The 18,563-nt window shown below is 47.0% G+C and overlaps 1 protein-coding gene across 1 annotated transcript in view; it reads left to right on the top strand.

Moving 5' to 3' along the window:
- The window catches only part of cdh23 (cadherin-related 23), an 834,383-nt gene that overhangs the window by 649,536 nt on the left and 166,284 nt on the right, over positions 1 to 18,563 (top strand). The window contains exons 28-33 of the mRNA XM_045700638.1: positions 6,449 to 6,509; positions 6,977 to 7,125; positions 7,782 to 7,917; positions 10,464 to 10,852; positions 11,172 to 11,273; positions 16,221 to 16,370. Of these exons, the coding sequence (XP_045556594.1) occupies positions 6,449 to 6,509; positions 6,977 to 7,125; positions 7,782 to 7,917; positions 10,464 to 10,852; positions 11,172 to 11,273; positions 16,221 to 16,370 (987 nt within the window). The remainder of the gene's footprint in view (positions 1 to 6,448; positions 6,510 to 6,976; positions 7,126 to 7,781; positions 7,918 to 10,463; positions 10,853 to 11,171; positions 11,274 to 16,220; positions 16,371 to 18,563) is intronic.

Here is an 18,563-nt window from a genome sequence, read left to right as displayed (position 1 = left end):
TTGCTTCCATCGTTTGCAACATCCATGCTTGCTTGCAGCATGCTTGTGCTAGCTAAATTAAGGTTTTGCAATTAAGTATTGCAAGCAAGTAAACATCAGTGACCACACATGGATCATTGTTTGTACCTTATCCACCAATAATCAGTGAGATTTAAATCTATAACATCTTGTAAATTGGATGAATAACCTGTAACTTCTATCGCATTTTCCCATCTTTTGACTGCACGCGTCTCAGAACAATCAGAACACAAACTACAGTTGAAGTCGGACGTTTACATACAACTTAGCCAAATACATTTAAACTCAGTTTTTTACAATACCTGACATTTAATCCAAGTAAAAATTCCCTCTTTTAGGTCAGTTAGGATCACTTTATTTTAAGAATGTGAAATGTCAGAATAATAGTAGAGAGAGTGATTTATTTCAGATTTTATTTCTTTCATCACATTCCCAGTGGGTCAGAAGTTTACATACACTCAATTAGTATTTGATAGCATTGCCTTTAAATTGTTTAACTTGGGTCAAACGTTTCGGGTAGCCTTCCACAAGCTTCCCACAATAAGTTTGGTGAATTTTGGCCCACTCCTCCTGACAGAGATGATGTAACTGAGTCAGGTTTGTAGGCCTCCTTGCTTGCACACGCTTTTTCAGTTCTGCCCACACATTTTCTATAGGATTGAGGTCAGGTCTTTGTGATGGCCACTCCAATAAACTTTGGAAGTATGCTCGGAGTCATTGTACATTTGGAAGACCCATTTGCGAACAAGCTTTAACTTCCTGACTGATGTCTTGAGATGCTTCAATATATAATTGTCTGGGGCTGTTTTTCATGATTTGGGCTAGGCCCCTTAGCTCCAGTGAAGAGAAATCTAAACACTACAGCGTAAAAGGAAATTCTAGATGATTCTGTGCTTCCAACTTTGTGGCAACAGTTTAGGGAAGCCCCTTTCCTGCTTCAGCATGACAATGCCCTGTGCACAAAGTGAGGTCCATACAGAAATGGTTTGTCGAGATCGGTGTGGAAGAACTTGACTGGCCTGCACAGAGGCCTGACCTCAACCCTATCGAACACCTTTGGGATGAATTGGAATGCCGACTGTGAGCCAGGCCTAATCACCGAAAATCAGTGGCTGACCTCACTAATGCTCTTGTGGCTGAATGGAAGCCAGTCCCCGCAGCAATGTTCCAACATCTAGAAGAGTGGAGGCTGCTATAGCAGGGGAACCAACTCCAAATTAATGCCCATGATTTTGGAATGAGATGTTGGATGATATGGTTGGATGGTGTTGGATACTTTGGTCATGTAGTGTAGCAACCAGCATAGCATAGTTTTTTTTTTTCATTACGTAGCCAGGGCAGAATTTGACAAGTTCTAGCAACGGGCGCTGCCGCGCTTTTTCATGACTGTGTGTGTGTGTGGACCATTTTAAGTCCTGTCACGTCCTGACCAGTAAAGGGGTCATTTGTAATTTTATTATGGTCAGGGCGTGGCAGGGGGTGTTTGTTTTGTGTGTTTTGGGGTTTTTTGGTTCTAGGGGATTTTGGTTCTAGTTTTCTATTTCTATGTTTCTTTGTCTATGTGTGGCCAGGTATGGCTTCCAATCAGAGGCAGGTGTCTTTCGTTGTCTCTAATTGGAAGCCATACTTAGGCAGCCTGTTTTTCCTGTGTTTTTGTGGGTGGTTATTTTCGTATAGCCTGTGTGCCTTATGGAACTGTTTCGTCGTCTGTTTATTTTGTTTTGAGTGTTCTTTCAAATAAAGAAGAAAGATGAGCACGATACCCGCTGCATTTTGGTCACCGTTCATCGACGCCTTTGACAGAACCACCCACCAGAAGAAGACCAAGCAACGGAGGAAGGAGCAGCAGGAGAAGTATTTGGAGTCATGGACGTGGGAGGAGATCCTCGATGGCAAGGGTCCATGGAGCCAGGCTGGGGAGTACCAGCGCCCGAAGGCGGAGCTGGAGGAAGCAAAGAGGGAACGACGGAGGTACAAGGCGTTGTATCCTCCTATTCAGGAGGTGGAGAGGCAGCCCCAAAAATGTCTTTGGGGGGGGGGGGGCATAAGGGGAGTGTTGCTAGGTCAAGGGGGAACCCTAACCTAACTTCCCGGGCTATTCGGAGGGAGCCATGGAGGAAACCAGAGCCGGTCAAGGAGTCAAGTGCGGATGACGACGCTGGATTCCGGAGAAAGGGACTGGTGGAGAGTGAACGACGGAGCAGACACACAGAGGGAGGAGCTAGGCAGCATGGAGGTATGCACACTATGTCGCCCATAAGCACTCAGAGCCCGGTGCGGTCGATACAGGCTCCGCAACGTTGTCATGCGACAGCTAGCCGGCAGCCAGGGAGAAGTGCGCCGGCGCAGCGTATCTGGCCTCCAGTGCGGCTCCTCGGCCCAGGATATCCCACACCTGCTCCACGCACAATACCTTGCATTTCCCAGCACAGCCCAGTTTGTCCTGTGCCAGCGCTTCGCCCTTACCGGGCTATAGTCAGCATTGGGCCAGGGCGGGTTGTGCCAGCCCTGAGCGCCAGACCTCCAGTGCGCCTCCAAGGCCCAGTACGTCCTGTGCCTGCTCACTGCACTCTCCGTCCAGCAACGCTCCTCAGGCCGGAGCCTCCAGCGACGCTCCCCAGTCAGGAGCCTCCAGCGACGCTCCTCAGCCCGGAGCCTCCAGCGACGCTCCCCAGTCAGGAGCCTCCAGCGACGCTCCTCAGCCCGGAGCCTCCAGCGACGCCCTTCAGCCCGGGGCCTCCAGCGACGCCCCTCAGTCCGGGGCCTCCAGCGACGCCTCTCAGTCCAGAGTCTTTGGAACAGGAGCTACGCCCAGAGCCAGCGCCACCTCCGTAGTGGGAGGATTGGCGAAGGGGGGGTGTAGCACAGGAACCGTCGTTGACGGTGGCCACCCTCCCTTCCCTCCCTTTAGGTTTGGGGTTGGTTTTGTGGGTTTTTTTGTTTTGGAGGTGCAGTCGGGGTCTGCACCTTTGGGGGGGGGGGGGGTACTGTCACGTCCTGACCAGTAAAGGGGTCATTTGTAATTGTAGTATGGTCAGGGCGTGGCAGGGGATGTTTGTTTTGTGTGTTTTGGTATTTTTTGGTTCTGGGGGATTTTGGTTCTAGTTTTCTATTTCTATGTTTCTTTTTCTATGTGTGGCCAGGTATGGCTTCCAATCAGAGGCAGGTGTCTTTCGTTGTCTCTGATTGGAAGCCATACTTAGGCAGCCTGTTTTTCCTGGGTTTTTGTGGGTGGTTATTTTCTGTATAGCCTGTGTGCCTTATGTTTTGTCGTCTGTTTATTTTGTTTTGAGTGTTCTTTCAAATAAAGAAGAAAGATGAGCACTATACCCGCTGCATTTTGGTCACCGTTCATCTATGACAAGTCCTTAGTAATTCAGACACTGAGGAACTTGAAGGTCTCGATCCGCTCCCTACAGCATGCACATCCCCCTTTTCCTGTGGTCTATGATCAGCTCCTTGGTCTTCCTGACATTGAGGGAAAGGTTGTTGATCTGGCACAACACTGCCAGGTCACTTACCTCCTCCCTGTAGGCTTTCTCATCATTGCCAGTGATAAGGCCTACCACCGTTGCATCATCAGCAACTTGATGGTGTTGCCTGCCCTCACCACCTGGGGCCGGCCTGTCAGGAAGTCCAGGATCCAGGTGCAGAGGGAGGTGTTCAGTCCCAAGGTCCCAAGCTTGATGACGAGCTTGGAGGGCACTATGGTGTTGAATGCTGATCTGTACTCAATGAAAAGCATTCTCACATAGGTATTCCTCTTATTTAGGTGGGTGAGGGCAGTGTGGAGTGTAATTGAGATTGTGTCATCTATGTATCTGTTGGGGTGGTGTGCAAATTGATTTGGGTCTACGGTGTCTGGGATGATGGAGTTGATGTGTACCGTAACCAGCCTTTCAAAGCACTTCATGATTACAGATTTGAGTGCTACACAGCAGTACAGGGGAGGGGAAGAGGGAGATGGGGAGGCTGTAGAGGTTGAAATGTAGTGGTGGCTCTGTGAAGTAGGTGACGTAGATGTTGACCGCTGGATCACTGTTGGTGTTCATTGTTGTGTTCATGGTCGCCAAGTTCTGGAAGGTAGAGGCATGAGAATGAGGTTAGCTGAGAAGTGTGTGTGTGTGGCACACAGCAAATCTGTGTGTGTGTGTGGCACACAGCAGGTCTCTTGATATGAAATGTCTTGCCTTATTGGCCAAGCCAAACCAAGTTGATTTAGGCCTATTTAGTAGGGGTTATTACCATCATACCCTGAAGGAGTTGCAAAACACACACACACATGGTGTTGCCAAAGCTTCAGCTGTTTGGCTATTACAAGCTTTGCATGGTAATCAAATGTGCATTTACCACACACACACACACACACACACACACACACACACACACACACACACACACACCTGTTTGGCTATTACAAGCTTTGCATGGTAATCAAATGTGCCTTTACCACACACACACACACACACACACACACACACACACACACACACACACACACACACACACACACACACACACACACACACACACACACACACACTTGGCATTTGTACCAATTGGGTAGCTATTAAATTAATGACTACACAACAGTCGCTGCTTGACAGGGTTTCTTCAATGTAGTACAAATCGGGTTTATTAAAATGCACCCCCCCAAATTATACCCAACCCCCTCCCCCCCACTCGCTATACCCCCTCATTCCTTCTGCCCCCCTCCCTTGCACAATAACATTTGTAAGTGTCATAGTCTTTAATTCGATGAGGACAAAGCGTGCCTTATCAGCTTAAGTGGAAACACATTGGGACGTTAAATTATTTTTAAGACCAAATGACAGTGAAGCTGTGTGGAAAGGTCACTGGAGCAGCCATCGTCTCGTTAGTCTTTACCTTCTCACTCACACACACACACCCACACACACACACACACAAACACACACATACTCAGACACAAGATATTGAATCCAAGCTCTCTTACAGTATAGACATACAAGTGGCACGTGTGTGTGGGTAACACACACTACTCTACCAAGTTTTCACACTATTCTACCTCTATCTCTCCAGTTTTGCTCTTTTCTGCTTCTTGTACTGTTGAGTCTAAAGCAAATTTAATACTCATACTCAGGGAGAAAGAGATCACCATTCTCCCTACACTGCAACAAATCCTCTCTCTGTGAATCTCAAATCAATACGTAAATTATCCAGTTCAGTTAATTTCCTCAAGATTAGTTAACAATCAGTAAATAGTATCACAGTTTTATGCCGTTTTTTTCTCTTTGTGTGGTCTCTCCATGTGTTTCATCCACCCATTACTATCCAATTCGCTATACATTTCTATATTCTCTTCATCTGTAGGCTAACTGATGTGAGCACCACAAAGGACAAACTCGCAAAAACAAACCACAAACTCCAGAGAGTACAGACATCTTCCACTGTCCAACATCCACTCTCTCTCTCACATTGACTGTGACTCCATACTTAGATGTATGCACTTACACTGACCCAAACACACGCACATGCACACACACACACACACACACACACACACACACACACACACATTTGGGCATAACATATGTAAACAAACCAACACATGTAACCACGTCAGCAAACACACATATATTTGATAAACACATTTACACATTTTATACACACACACACACTAGAATATACTCTAACTTCTTCCGTCACTTCCAGTATCAACTTTTCTCCCTTTCTCTGCTTCTTTGAGAGAGTGTTAGGGAACGCACAGGGAAGAAAGAGGGGACAGAGAGCTGGGAGAGCCTAAAACAATGGCAAATTTCCAACACCGTCTAAGAGCACTAACACTGCAAATACTTACAATCACAACATCTAAGCTTAGCTAACACGGACTGGGAAGTTCTGCACGACTTTTATAGCCAAAGTGTTGCGTTCCACTGTGTAATATCCCATTCTTCACTCACCATTCTGACCCAACACTCTCTTTTCTCCTGTTTACCCCACTTCTCCTCTTTCTCTTCTCCTCTCCACATCTTTTTATAAAGCTAATGAGACTGAAGCAGGGCCCCTCTCTTCTCTCTCACACACACACACACACACACACACACACACACACACACACACACACATACACACACACATACATACATACATACATACATACATACATACATACATACATACATACATACAGAGAGAGAGAGAACCCTTTTAGTTTCTAGATAGCACCTCTAAGAGTGTACATGTAGGTACATTTGAATGTCAGCGTGTGTGTCTGTGAGCATGCGTGTGCGAGTGTGTGGGCATTCGTGTGCGAGTGTGTAAATGTTTATGTAGCTATGTAGACCAATTCATGTGGTTTCAAGTCGCTGTGGTTGTAAATGAGTATAATGGCTGCATATGGCTGTGCTATTAATATGTGTTAAGTTTTATTCTGTGTTGGTGTGTGCAGGTGCAGGCCACAGATGCAGACCAGGGGGAGAACGGCAGGGTTTTGTACAAGATCCTCTCTGGTGAGTACAACTTCCCAGTCGCCAGGTGGAGATACTTTTCACACTTGCTCGCACAAAAACAAGTACACACAAAAGACTGTTAACAACAACCCTGCACGCTAATCATACCCTGCATGCATAATCATAACGGTTTATTTGAAGTCATACTGTATTAGCCATTTGAAAGCTCAATGATACATTTACAAAATGCAGTATCAAATTACCGTTGGTAATATTCTAGTATTAATATTTGAATCTATACCAATACCCTCATGGCCATCCTGCACGCGATCACTCTTAACCCGCAGCTAACATCTCTCTTTCCATTTCTCCCTCTCTCACACCACTCCCTCTCTGTCTCTCTCCCCTTCCCCTCTCCACCCCTCTCCTCCCCACCCCATCCCCCTCTTTCTGCCTCTTTCTCCGCCCCCCCTCTCTCTCTCTCTATGTGTGTGTCTCCCTATCTCTCTCTCTGTCTGCATGTGTAGGAAACAGTAAAAGTATTTTTACCATCAATGAGCTCTCGGGGCTCGTGACGCGGGGCCAGAGGGCTCTGGACAGAGAGAGCAGCAGCTCCCACGTGCTAGAGGTAGAGGCCTACAACAGAGACCAAGGCAGGATGAGGAGCTCCGTACGGGTAAGTAGAGTAGGAGGGAAGAGAGGGGGAGACAGGGTCGGGAGAGAGGACAGGACTGGAGGTGGAGGCCTACAACAGTGACCAGGGCAGGATAATGAGCTCAGTATGAGTGAGGATGGAAGGAGGATACAGGGGAGGCTAGTGGGAGACTGGGTAGAGGACAGAGGAGGGGAAGGGAGGGGACAGGGCTGGAGGTGAGGAGCTCCATACGGGTGAGAATTGAAAAGGGAGGGGGAGGAGAGGAGAGGGGACAGGCCTAGAAGTGGAGGCCTACAAATAGTGACCGGGGCAGGATGAGAAGCTTTGTACGGGTGAGGCAGGAGATAGGGGAGGAAGAGGGGATGGGGAAGGAGGGGAGAAGAGGAGGGAAGAGGGAATATAGCAGAACATAGAAGAGGAGACTGTTGGGGTCATACATGAGGAGGAAAAAGGAGAGGATATGTGGCAGGATTTAGAAAATAACAAAGGAGGGAGAGGGTAGTGTATTGGGAGATGAGAGGGTGTGGGACAGGACATATTAGAGTATACGGCTGGAGTAGAGTATGGGGCGAAAGGGAGAGGGCTGTAGGGGTATAACATAAAGGGCACCTGTAAACTTGTGGGTAGTTGTCCAGTTATACTTTTTGACTCCCAGTCTCTCTGTCTTCCCCCTACAGGTGATAGTGTATGTGGAAGACGCCAACGACGAGCCACCAGTGTTCACCCAACAGCAGTACAACCGCCTGGGCCTGAGGGAGACCGCTGGCATTGGTACCTCTGTCATCGTAGTCCGAGCCACAGACCCTGACACCGGTGGGTGTTGTAGTGTAACATAATGTACTATAGTACCCATAGCCCTCTGTACAAGCTAGTATTATTGATAATAAATACAGTGTAATGTACATACATATACATACTAGTATGTATTGATAAAGAGACAGGACAACATTATGTCAGCTTCAGAACATCTTTACTAAAATAAAACAGGAAATGCTGTACAGAGCATTCTGGATACTGTAGTACATCATGCTACAGGGGTGTCCCTCAGTAAGCCAATGAAGTGGGATGTTAGAGGGCTCTCCCCGCCTCCATAGTTATTGGTGTTATATGACTCTCATACAGATTTTATGCTGAGTTGTATTGGTCTGTCTGCCCCTGTACTGAAACTGTCATTTAGCTGAGCGCCATTAATCTGAGTGGCATTTAACCCTCTACTTCTGCTATTCTGTGTGGGCTTCCTCTATTCACTTCCCGTCCTGTAATGTGTAGCACAAACACTGTGTGGGAGAACTGTTGGTGTGATGTTGACAGTCACCAAACACTACAACTTTGGTCTACATCACCTCTGAGGACATAACGATGTCATATCCTGCCCACATGTCATGGAAAGTTGGAAATGTCTCTTTGTTAGAGCAGAATATAGATTTTTGGTTATATTGTGGTTGGACATTTTAGATAGGTGTGTGTAGCAACAATGCATGGCTACGTACTCAGTTTTAGTGTAAGAGCTGTTTGAAAAGACCTCCTGAAATTTAAGCCTGGGTGGGATGGAGTTTTGGCCTGCCTGGTGACATCAGTAGTAGTTAATTAACCACTAAGAAAGAAAGTTCCAAACCTCTCTGCCAATAACAGCTAGTTTTCATTTTTGCCCTCTCCATTCGGACCACTCCCAGACAGTCCTAGCAAAATTCTTGCTTGAGAAATTGCTCTTGCTAAGAAGCTATTTTTGTTACTTTTTGAGCATTTAAATTGAAAACAATCACAGTAATGTACTTAAAACCTCTTACATCTAGATGTTCCGCTAGCGGAACGCCTCGCCAATATCCAATGATAGAGCGTGGCGCAAATTACAAACATATGACTATTTTACACCATTTTAAAGACAAGACTCTCCTTTATCTAACCACATTGTCCGATTTCAAAAAGGCTTTACAACGAAAGCAAAACATTAGGTTATGTCAGGAGAGTACCCAGCCAGAAATAATCAGACACCCATTTTTCAAGCTAGCATATAATGTCACAAAAACCAAAACCACAGCTAAATGCAGCACTAACCTTTGATGATCTTCATCAGATGACACTCCTAGGACATTATGTTATACAATACATGCATGTTTTGTTCAATCAAGTTCATATTTATATCAAAAACCAGCTTTTTACATTAGCATGTGACATTCAGAACTAGCATACCCACCGAAAACTTCCGGTGAATTTACTAAATTACTCACGATAAACGTTCACAAAAAACATAACAATTATTTTAAGAATTATAGATACAGAACTCCTTTCTGCAATCGCGGTGTCCGATTTTAAAATAGCTTTTTGGTGAAAGCACATTTTGCAATATTCTGAGTAGATAGCCCGGCCATCATGGCTAGCTATTTTGACACCCACCAAGTTTGGCACTCACCAAACTCAGATTTACTATAAGAAAAATTGGATTACCTTTGCTGTTCTTCGTCAGAATGCACTCCCAGGACTTCTACTTCAACACCTAATGTTGTTTTGGTTCCAAATAATCCATAGTTATATCCAAATAGCTGCGTTTTGTTCTTGCGTTCAAGACACTATCCGAAGGGTGACGCGCCGGCACATATCGTGACAAAAGATTTCAAAATATTCCATTACCGTACTTCGAAGCATGTCATCGCTGTTTAAAATCAATTTTTATGTGATTTTTCTCGTAAAATAGCGATAATATTCCAACCGGTTTTCGTTCAAACACTGAAAATAGAAAATGGAGTCTTCACATGCACGCGCGCACCTGTGTCATTGTTCTCAGAACGACCACTTTCCAAAAGCCGTACTGTTTTTCGCCCAGGGACTGCAGAGTCATCATTCCCCGTTCTGGCGCCTTCTGAGAGCCTATGGGAGCCTTAGAAAATGTCACGTTACAGCAGAGATCCTCTATTTTCCATAAAGAGGCTATAGAAGGACAAGAAATGGTCAGACAGGGCACTTCCTGTATGGAATCTTCTCAGGTTTTGGCCTGCCATATGAGTTCTGTTATATTCACAGACACCATTCAAACAGTTTTAGAAACTTTAGGGTGTTTTCTATCCACATCTACTAATTATTTGCATATTCTAGTTTCTGGGCAGGAGTAATAACCAGATTAAATCGGGTACGTTTTTTATCCGGCCGTGAAAATACTGCCCCCTATCCTAAACAGGTTAATTGTTACCCAGAAATGATTTCATATTGAGATAAAAACAGCTGCATTGGGTCTTAAAGAAAAAATACATTTTGTTTGTTCACTTCTCTCACTTGTTTTGCATCCCTTCTCCAAAACTCCTTCCCTTTACACCTTGCCCTGCAACTCCCTCACCTCCTCCCTGTCTTCCCACCCCTCCATCCAGGTGATGGCGGGGCGGTGGCCTATGCCCTCGTCTCCGGGTCCGACCGTAAGTTCGATGTGGACGTGAGCACGGGCCTGGTGACCACTGTAGACTACCTAGACTACGAGACCAAGACCAGCTACCTGATGAACGTGTCGGCTACTAACCAGGCACCGCCGTTCCACCGTGGCTTCTGCACGGTCTACGTGACCTTACTTAATGAGCTGGACGAGGCAGTGGCGTTCTTCTCGGCGGGCTACGAGGTGTCGCTCCTGGAGAACATCGCCACGGGAACGGAGGTGGTGCAGGTACAGGCGCAGTCGGCGGACAACCTCAACCAGCTGTCGTATCGCTTCGACCCGGACACATCGCCAGCCGCCCTCACCCTCTTCAAGATTGACAGTATCACAGTGAGTCGGTGGACAGGATAGGGTGTAACACCATATTTGCATTTTTCACTCTTAGTGGACAGTAGTGTTAAGGCCAATTCCATTTAAATTCAGGAAGTAACTACAAATCCAATTCCAATTTTCCATTGAAAATATTTTTTCCTGAATTGACTGAATTGAAATTGAATTGAACCCCAACCCTGCTGGATACTGTACTTTGCTCAAAATAGGATTATACTGTATATTTCAAACTAGGATAAATCAGGTTGTTTGTTCATGTCTTTTACTTCTTCTCTCCCTCTCTTTTTCCTTCTCTCTCCATCTATCTGTCCATCCGCAGGGTCGTATCACAGTCACAGGGCTGCTGGACAGAGAGAAGGGGGACCTCTACACCCTGACTGTAGTGGCTGACGATGGGGGACCAAAAAAAGACTCCACTGTGGTACGGCAGTCACTTCTTTCTTTCTTTCTTTTTTCTTTATTTCCTTCTTTCTTCTTGTTTTGACATTATTTGCTTGTTAACTTTTATCCCCTGTATTTCTGGTATATGTATTTCAACTAGGTATTTGAATTACTTTTAAGTATTTTTTTATTTTTGTATTTCACTGGCCTGAACTACAATCCAATGTGTTTTGTAAAAACATACTTTTGAGACATGTCATTAAAAAAAATGTATATTAAAATAGTGTACTTTTCCATTTCAAATGTTATTTGTCATGTGCCAAAAACAATACTGTTTCTCACGCCCTGACCTGAGAGAGTTGTTTTTCTCTGTTTGGTTAGGTCAGGGTGTGACATGGGGTGGGCATTCTATGTGTTGTATGTCTATGTTGTTTTTGTATTTCTTTGTTGGGCCGAGTATGGTTCCTAATCAGAGGCAGCTGTCTATCGTTGTCTCTGATTAGGGATCATACTTAGGCAGCCTGTTCCCCACCTGTGTTTGTGGGTTATTGTTATTTCTGTGTGTGTACGGCACAGTGCGTTACGTTCTTGCTGCGTACCTGTTTATTGTTTTGGCTTCGGTTTCCCTCAATAAAGATGTGGAATTACCGGCCCGCTGCGCCTTGGCTCCTTTATGACAGGGAATTTGAAGATTCAGAACGTGACAGAATAACCCACCACAAGAAGTCCCTTCCGTCTTCAAGAGAGCGAGAGTTGCACCCCTTCTGAAAAAACCTACACTTGATCCCTCCGATGTCAACAACTACAGACCAGTATCCCTTCTTTCTTTTCTCTCCAAAACTCTTGAACGTGCCGTCCTTGGCCAGCTCTCCTGCTATCTCTCTCAGAATGACCTTCTTGATCCTAATCAGTCAGGTTTCAAGACTGGGCATTCAACTGAGACTGCTCTTCTCTGTGTCACGGAGGCTCTCCGCACTGCTAAAGCTAACTCTCTCTCCTCTGCTCTCATCCTTCTAGACCTATCTGCTGCCTTTGATACTGTGAACCATCAGATCCTCCTCTCCACCCTCTCTGAGTTGGGCATCTCCGGCGCGGCCCACGCTTGGATTGCGTCCTACCTGACAGGTCGCTTCTACCAGGTGGCGTGGCGAGAATCTGTCTCCGCACCATGCGCTCTCACCACTGGTGTCCCCCAGGGCTCTGTTCTAGGCCCTCTCCTATTCTCGCTATACACCAAGTCACTTGGCTCTGTCATATCCTCACATGGTCTCTCCTATCATTGCTATGCAGACGACACACAATTAATCTTCTCCTTTCCCCCTTCTGATAACCAGGCGGCGAATCGCATCTCTGCATGTCTGTCAGACATATCAGTGTGGATGACGGATCACCACCTCAAGCTGAACCTCGGCAAGACGGAGCTGCTCTTCCTCCCGGGGAAGGACTGCCCGTTCCATGATCTCGCCATCACGGTTGACAACTCCCTTGTGTCCTCCTCCCAGAGTGCTAAGAACCTTGGCGTGATCCTGGACAACACCCTGTCGTTCTCCACTAACATCAAGGCGGTGACCCGATCCTGTAGGTTCATGCTCTACAACATTCGCAGAGTACGACCCTGCCTCACACAGGAAGCGGCGCAGGTCCTAATCCAGGCACTTGTCATCTCCCGTCTGGATTACTGCAACTCGCTGTTGGCTGGGCTCCCTGCCTGTGCCATTAAACCCCTACAACTCATCCAGAACGCCGCAGCCCGTCTGGTGTTCAACCTTCCCAAGTTCTCTCACGTCACCCCGCTCCTCCGCTCTCTCCACTGGCTTCCAGTTGAAGCTCGCATCCGCTACAAGACCATGGTGATTGCCTACGGAGCTGTGAAGGGAACGGCACCTCCATACCTTCAGGCTCTGATCAGGCCCTACACCCAAACAAGGGCACTGCGTTCATCCACCTCTGGCCTGCTGGCCCCCCTACCTCTGAGGAAGCACAGTTCCCGCTCAGCCCAGTCAAAACTGTTCGCTGCTCTGGCACCCCAATGGTGGAACAAGCTCCCTCACGATGCCAGGACAGCGGAGTCAATCACCACCTTCCGGAGACACCTGAAACCCCACCTCTTTAAGGAATACCTAGGATAGGATAAAGTAATCCTTCTAACCCCCCCCCCCTTAAAATATTTAGATGCACTATTGTAAAGTGGTTGTTCCACTGGATATCATAAGGTGAATGCACCAATTTGTAAGTCGCTCTGGATAAGAGCGTCTGCTAAATGACTTAAATGTAAAATGTAAATGTAAATGTAAGAAGGCCAAGCAGCGTGCGCTGACTGGGAGGACGAGCAGGACCGGGGAGAATGAACGACAGAAGCCCGAGAGGCAGCGGCAAAAACATTTTTTTTTGGGGGGGGCACACGGGGAGATTGGCAAGGTCGGGGTTGAGACCTGAGCCAAATCCCCTTGCTTACCATGGGGAGCGAGTGACAGAGCAAGCACCGTATTATGTGGTGATGCGCACTGTGTCGCTGGTGCGCACTCACAGCCCGGTGCGCTCGGTGCAAGCTCCTCAAAGTTGCCGTGCTAGAGTTGGCCGTCAGCCTGGAAGAAGTGCGCCGGCTCAGTGTGTCTGATCTCCAGTGCGTCTCTATGGCCCAGGTTATCCTGTGCCGGCTCTACGCACGGTACCACCCGTTCACCAGCACAGCACAGTTCGTCCTGTGCCAGCGCCCCGCCCTTGCTGGGCTACAGTGACCATCCAGCCAGGACGGGGTGTGCCAGCCCTGAGCTCCAGACCTCCGGTGCACCTCCACGGCCCAGTGTGCCCTGTGCCTGCTCTGCGCACCCACTCTCCTGTGCGTCTCCCCAGTCTGGTGAGACCGGTTCCAGCTCCCCATAGGAAGCCTCCAGTGATGATCAATGGTCCGAAGCCTCCCGTGACAATCCATGGCACGAAGCCTCCAGTGATGATCCATGGCCCGGAGCCTGTAGGGATGATCCATCGCACGAAGCCTCCAGTGATGATCCATGGCCCGGAGCCTGTAGGGATGATCCATGGCGCGGAACCAGTAGTGATGATCCATGGCACAGAGCCTGCAGCGAAGATCCCCAGTCCGGAACCTACATCGACGCTCCCCAGTCCGGAGCCTCCAGCGACGCTACTCAGCCCGGAGCCTCCAGCGACGCTACTCAGCCCGGAGCCTCCAGCGACGCTCCTCAGCCCGGAGTCTTCAGCGAGGGTCTGCAGCCCGGAGTCTTCAGCGAGGGTCTGCAGCCCGGAGTCTTCAGCGAGGGTCTGCAGCCCGGAGTCTTCAGCGAGGGTCTGCAGCCCGGAGTCTTCAGCGAGGGTCTGCAGCCCTTGAGTCTTCAGCGAGGGTCTGCAGCCCTTGAGTCTTCAGCGAGGGTCTGCAGCCCTTGAGTCTTCAGCGAGGGTCTGCAGCCCGGAGTCTTCAGCGGCGGCCTGCAGCTCAGAGTCGTCAGCGGCGGTTGGCAGTTCAGAGCCTCCGACGCTGATCCACGGTCTGGTTCCTCCGGCGACACAGAAGTGGGGGGATCAGCGGGCGGTGTGGGAGCTATGCCCCGAACCAGAGCCGCCACCATGAGTAGATGCCCACCCGGACCATCCCCTATAGGTTCAGGTTTGCGGCCGGGAGTCCGCACCTTTGGGGGTGGGGTGGGGGGGGGTACTGTCATGCCCTGACCTGAGAGAGTCGTTTTTCTCTGTTTGGTTAGGTCAGGGTGTGACATGGGGTGGGCATTCTATGTGTTGTATGTCTATGTTGTTTTTGTATTTCTTTGTTGGGCCGCGTATGGTTCCTAATCAGAGGCAGCTGTCTATCGTTGTCTCTGATTAGGAATCATACTTAGGCAGCCTGTTCCCCACCTGTGTTTGTGCATTACGTTCTTGCTGCGTACCTGTTTATTGTTTTGGTTTCGGTTTCCCTCAATAAAGATGTGGAATTACCGGCCCGCTGCGCCTTGGCTCCTTTATGACAGGGAATTTGAAGATTCAGAACGTGACACTGTTGTTTACTGTGAAATACTTACTTACAAGCCCTTAACCAACAAAGCAGTTTTAAGAAAATAGATTTAACAAAATATTTACTAAATAAAAAAAAAAAATTAAAAAAAAGTAACACAATAAATTAACAATTGCATGGCCCCTTTTCACCCTGCAAGTCTGATGGCACTATGTTGTGATAAGAGTGTCTGGTAAATGACCAGAATGTTAATATAAAAATGAACACTTGCAAAGCATGCTGGGCATTACTCTGAAGAGCTCTGCCTCCAAAACAAGGCCACTAATAATTTTTACATAAACATTTACATTTTGGTAATTTAGCAGACAATCTCATCCAAAGTGACTTCAGTCGTTGCATTCACCTAAAGTAGAAAAACAACCACATATCACAGTCTGTTACCATATCACAGTCTATCACATATTGTTACCTTAACTGAGAATGCTGTTGTGGTGAAGGCATGTACTTGCAAATGTATATTGTATTTTGAAAATACCAAAATACCAAAAATAATTATATTGTGATTAGATACAGCACTTTGCAGACGTATTTTGAATTGCATTTTGATACATTGGTCTTTGAGGATTTTGTCATTTTAACAAGAAAGTATCTTTGCCCATCTCTGCCCGTTGTCAAGTCTCACCTGTTTTCAATAATGAACCATGTAACAATTTGTTTAATCTATTCTGTTGTAGAAAATGTCAGTTAATGACAATCTTTGTTTTCACCTCGTTACTGCTATCTCATGGGGAAATTACAGAAGGTACGTGTTGCTTTCCGTCTTCAGTCTGGAGAACTGCCTTAAGGTTTTAATGAAAAGCTTAATTCAGTTTGTGCGTGTGTGTACGTACGTGTGTCACAAATGTACTTTAATTATTTTTAAACAGCATACCGTGTTAATCATATTAAAATCAAAAGGTATGTAGCATTCCATCCTCCTTGTCAATGGCAAGCTCTCATTGGTTGTGTCTATACATGTGACAGGTGTCAATCACCATACTGGATGAGAATGACAACAGTCCCGAGTTTGATATCACATCTGATTCGTCGGTGGAGATTCCAGAGAACACGCCCATCGGGAAGAGAGTGGCTGTGGTGCTGGGGCGCGACAAAGATGCTGGGAAAAATTCACTGGTTAGAGAGAGAGAGAGACTTTTGACTTTTTGTGCTGCATACTCACCTTGCCCTCTACCCCACGATACAAAACAACATCACATATCACAATAACCAAAACCTCACCACTTCTACAACTGTATATCTAACCCATCTTCCCCAGTTATATAGACGGCCTCCCGACACACCATATCTCCTTACACATCGCCATACTTTTGATAATGTTATAGAACTAAAATTCCACTGTAAGGCGCGCAGAGATCCCATTAAATCATAGTAAAGGGTCTGTTATCAAAGACCCTTGTTATCAAAGACCCAAAGACCTTCACCCATGTATACTGTCTTGTGCTGGGATGTCTAGTTCTCCAAACATCCACTAGGTCAAACTGCTTAATGATGTCCCTTAACACTCCCTCTGAGCCTGAATGAGACTCCTCCCCATTTCTATATTTCGTAAAATCCATCATACAGTTCCAGTCCCCGCTGACCACCAGCGTCTCCTCAGGCGCTACCTGTGAGAGTTCCTGTCTAAGACACCAAAACAGACGCCCCATCTCTCTCCCTGTGTTAGTCACATACACATTAATAAGGACAAAACCCCTGTTGTTAATTTCTGCTTTTACTACAAGCAGTCTACTCATACACACCTTCTTTGAGGAGCACATTTTTACGGCCAAACCCGGTGCAAAAAGGACTGCCACCCCTGCACTAATATTTGTTCTATGGCTCAGCACACTTGACCCTTTCCACCAGAGCCCCCAATCGACTTCATTCACCACATCACTATGCGTCTCCTGCAGAAACAATACCTGTACTTTTTTGGGTTTTACATATTCACCCAACAGACTCCTCTCCTCCTCTTTCCCTCATCTCTTGTGCCATTTATTTTAAGCAAGCCTACCCGAAGAGTCTCCATAAGAAGTGGGAGAACAGCCAGCAAAGAAAGAGACCAATAGCAAAGCTCAAAAAGCCCCTCATGTTTCATAGTGTGTTGTACTGACCTCACAAACTTTCCCGGATCACAAAAAAAAGCTTAAAGATGAACCTTTTTCCCTTTAGTCTCATTCAGGAACTTTGACAGTTTCTTCACCTTGTACTTTGACCTCTGCCTGACTGGCTGTCAGCTCTGGACCCATTGAGGCGGAGTCTGAAAAGAAAGCCTCCTCATCGTCCTCAGACTCACCTTCCTCCTCCTTCTCATCTCCATCTCCCATCCTGACCACCTGCCCTTTCTTTATAGTCAGCGCCTCCCCCCAGCACCAGATGAAGGTTCCTTAGTGCCTTTGACCACACCAGTCTCTCCCCTCCTACTTCCTTTATTCAACACCCTTTTTCCTCTTCCACTTGACACCCTCATCTACCGCCCGTAGGCGCTTGCCTCTCCCCACTACACTCTCCTCATCCACTAGCATAACCTGACTAGGCCCAGCCTCATCTACACCACCATCCATGACATGACTAGACCCAGCCTCATCTGCACCACATTCCATAGCATGACTAGACCTAGCCTCAGCTACACCACCACCACCATCTATACCCTGACTAGACCCAGCCTCATCTAAACCACCATGTATAGCATGACTAGGCCCAGCCTCTGCTACCGGTGTCTCATGGCACCCTGCACATGTACCTCGATTTCCCCCACTGACGCTTGTACCCTCACCTTGTCTACGGCCTTTATGTGGGCACACAATGTTCTATCCCATGCATCACTTTAAAATGCACATTTAACTGTTGCTCATTGTTATTCAGATACATGAACACTTCCCTCTGGAACGATAAAACATGCTTAACAGCATCTGCCTGAAAACCTGCCAACAGTACACGAAAACCGCTAGCAAACTTAGATCATCCGAAGTGAACGGAGGCAGATTCGCAACTAGTCTAATATGTCGAAAGAGGATAAATCGGCACCAACACATCCCTTACAAATATTCACTCTTTTCATGAACACAACCGCAGCTTTGTTCTTTCTGGATGCAGAATGTATAAATTCAGCTCCTACCTGTTCACAGACCACGAGCAGAACCTCTTCCACCATAACGCCATTCTCAGGAACACACCTGAAACCATGCTGTAACGACAGCGACTCCACCACGCTAGGCTGTGAAGCCATCGTGCACCATGCACCTTCCTACCTAACTAAGAAAAAAAACAGTGGGTACCACTAAACTAACAGTGTGTTAACCCTCCACCACAGAAAATTTAAATTAA

This window comes from Salmo salar, chromosome ssa18 (genome assembly GCF_905237065.1).
Source record: "Salmo salar chromosome ssa18, Ssal_v3.1, whole genome shotgun sequence".
NCBI lineage: Eukaryota > Metazoa > Chordata > Actinopteri > Salmoniformes > Salmonidae > Salmo > Salmo salar.
Note: the sequence above shows the minus strand (reverse complement) of the source record. Positions and strands in the feature narration are given on the sequence as shown.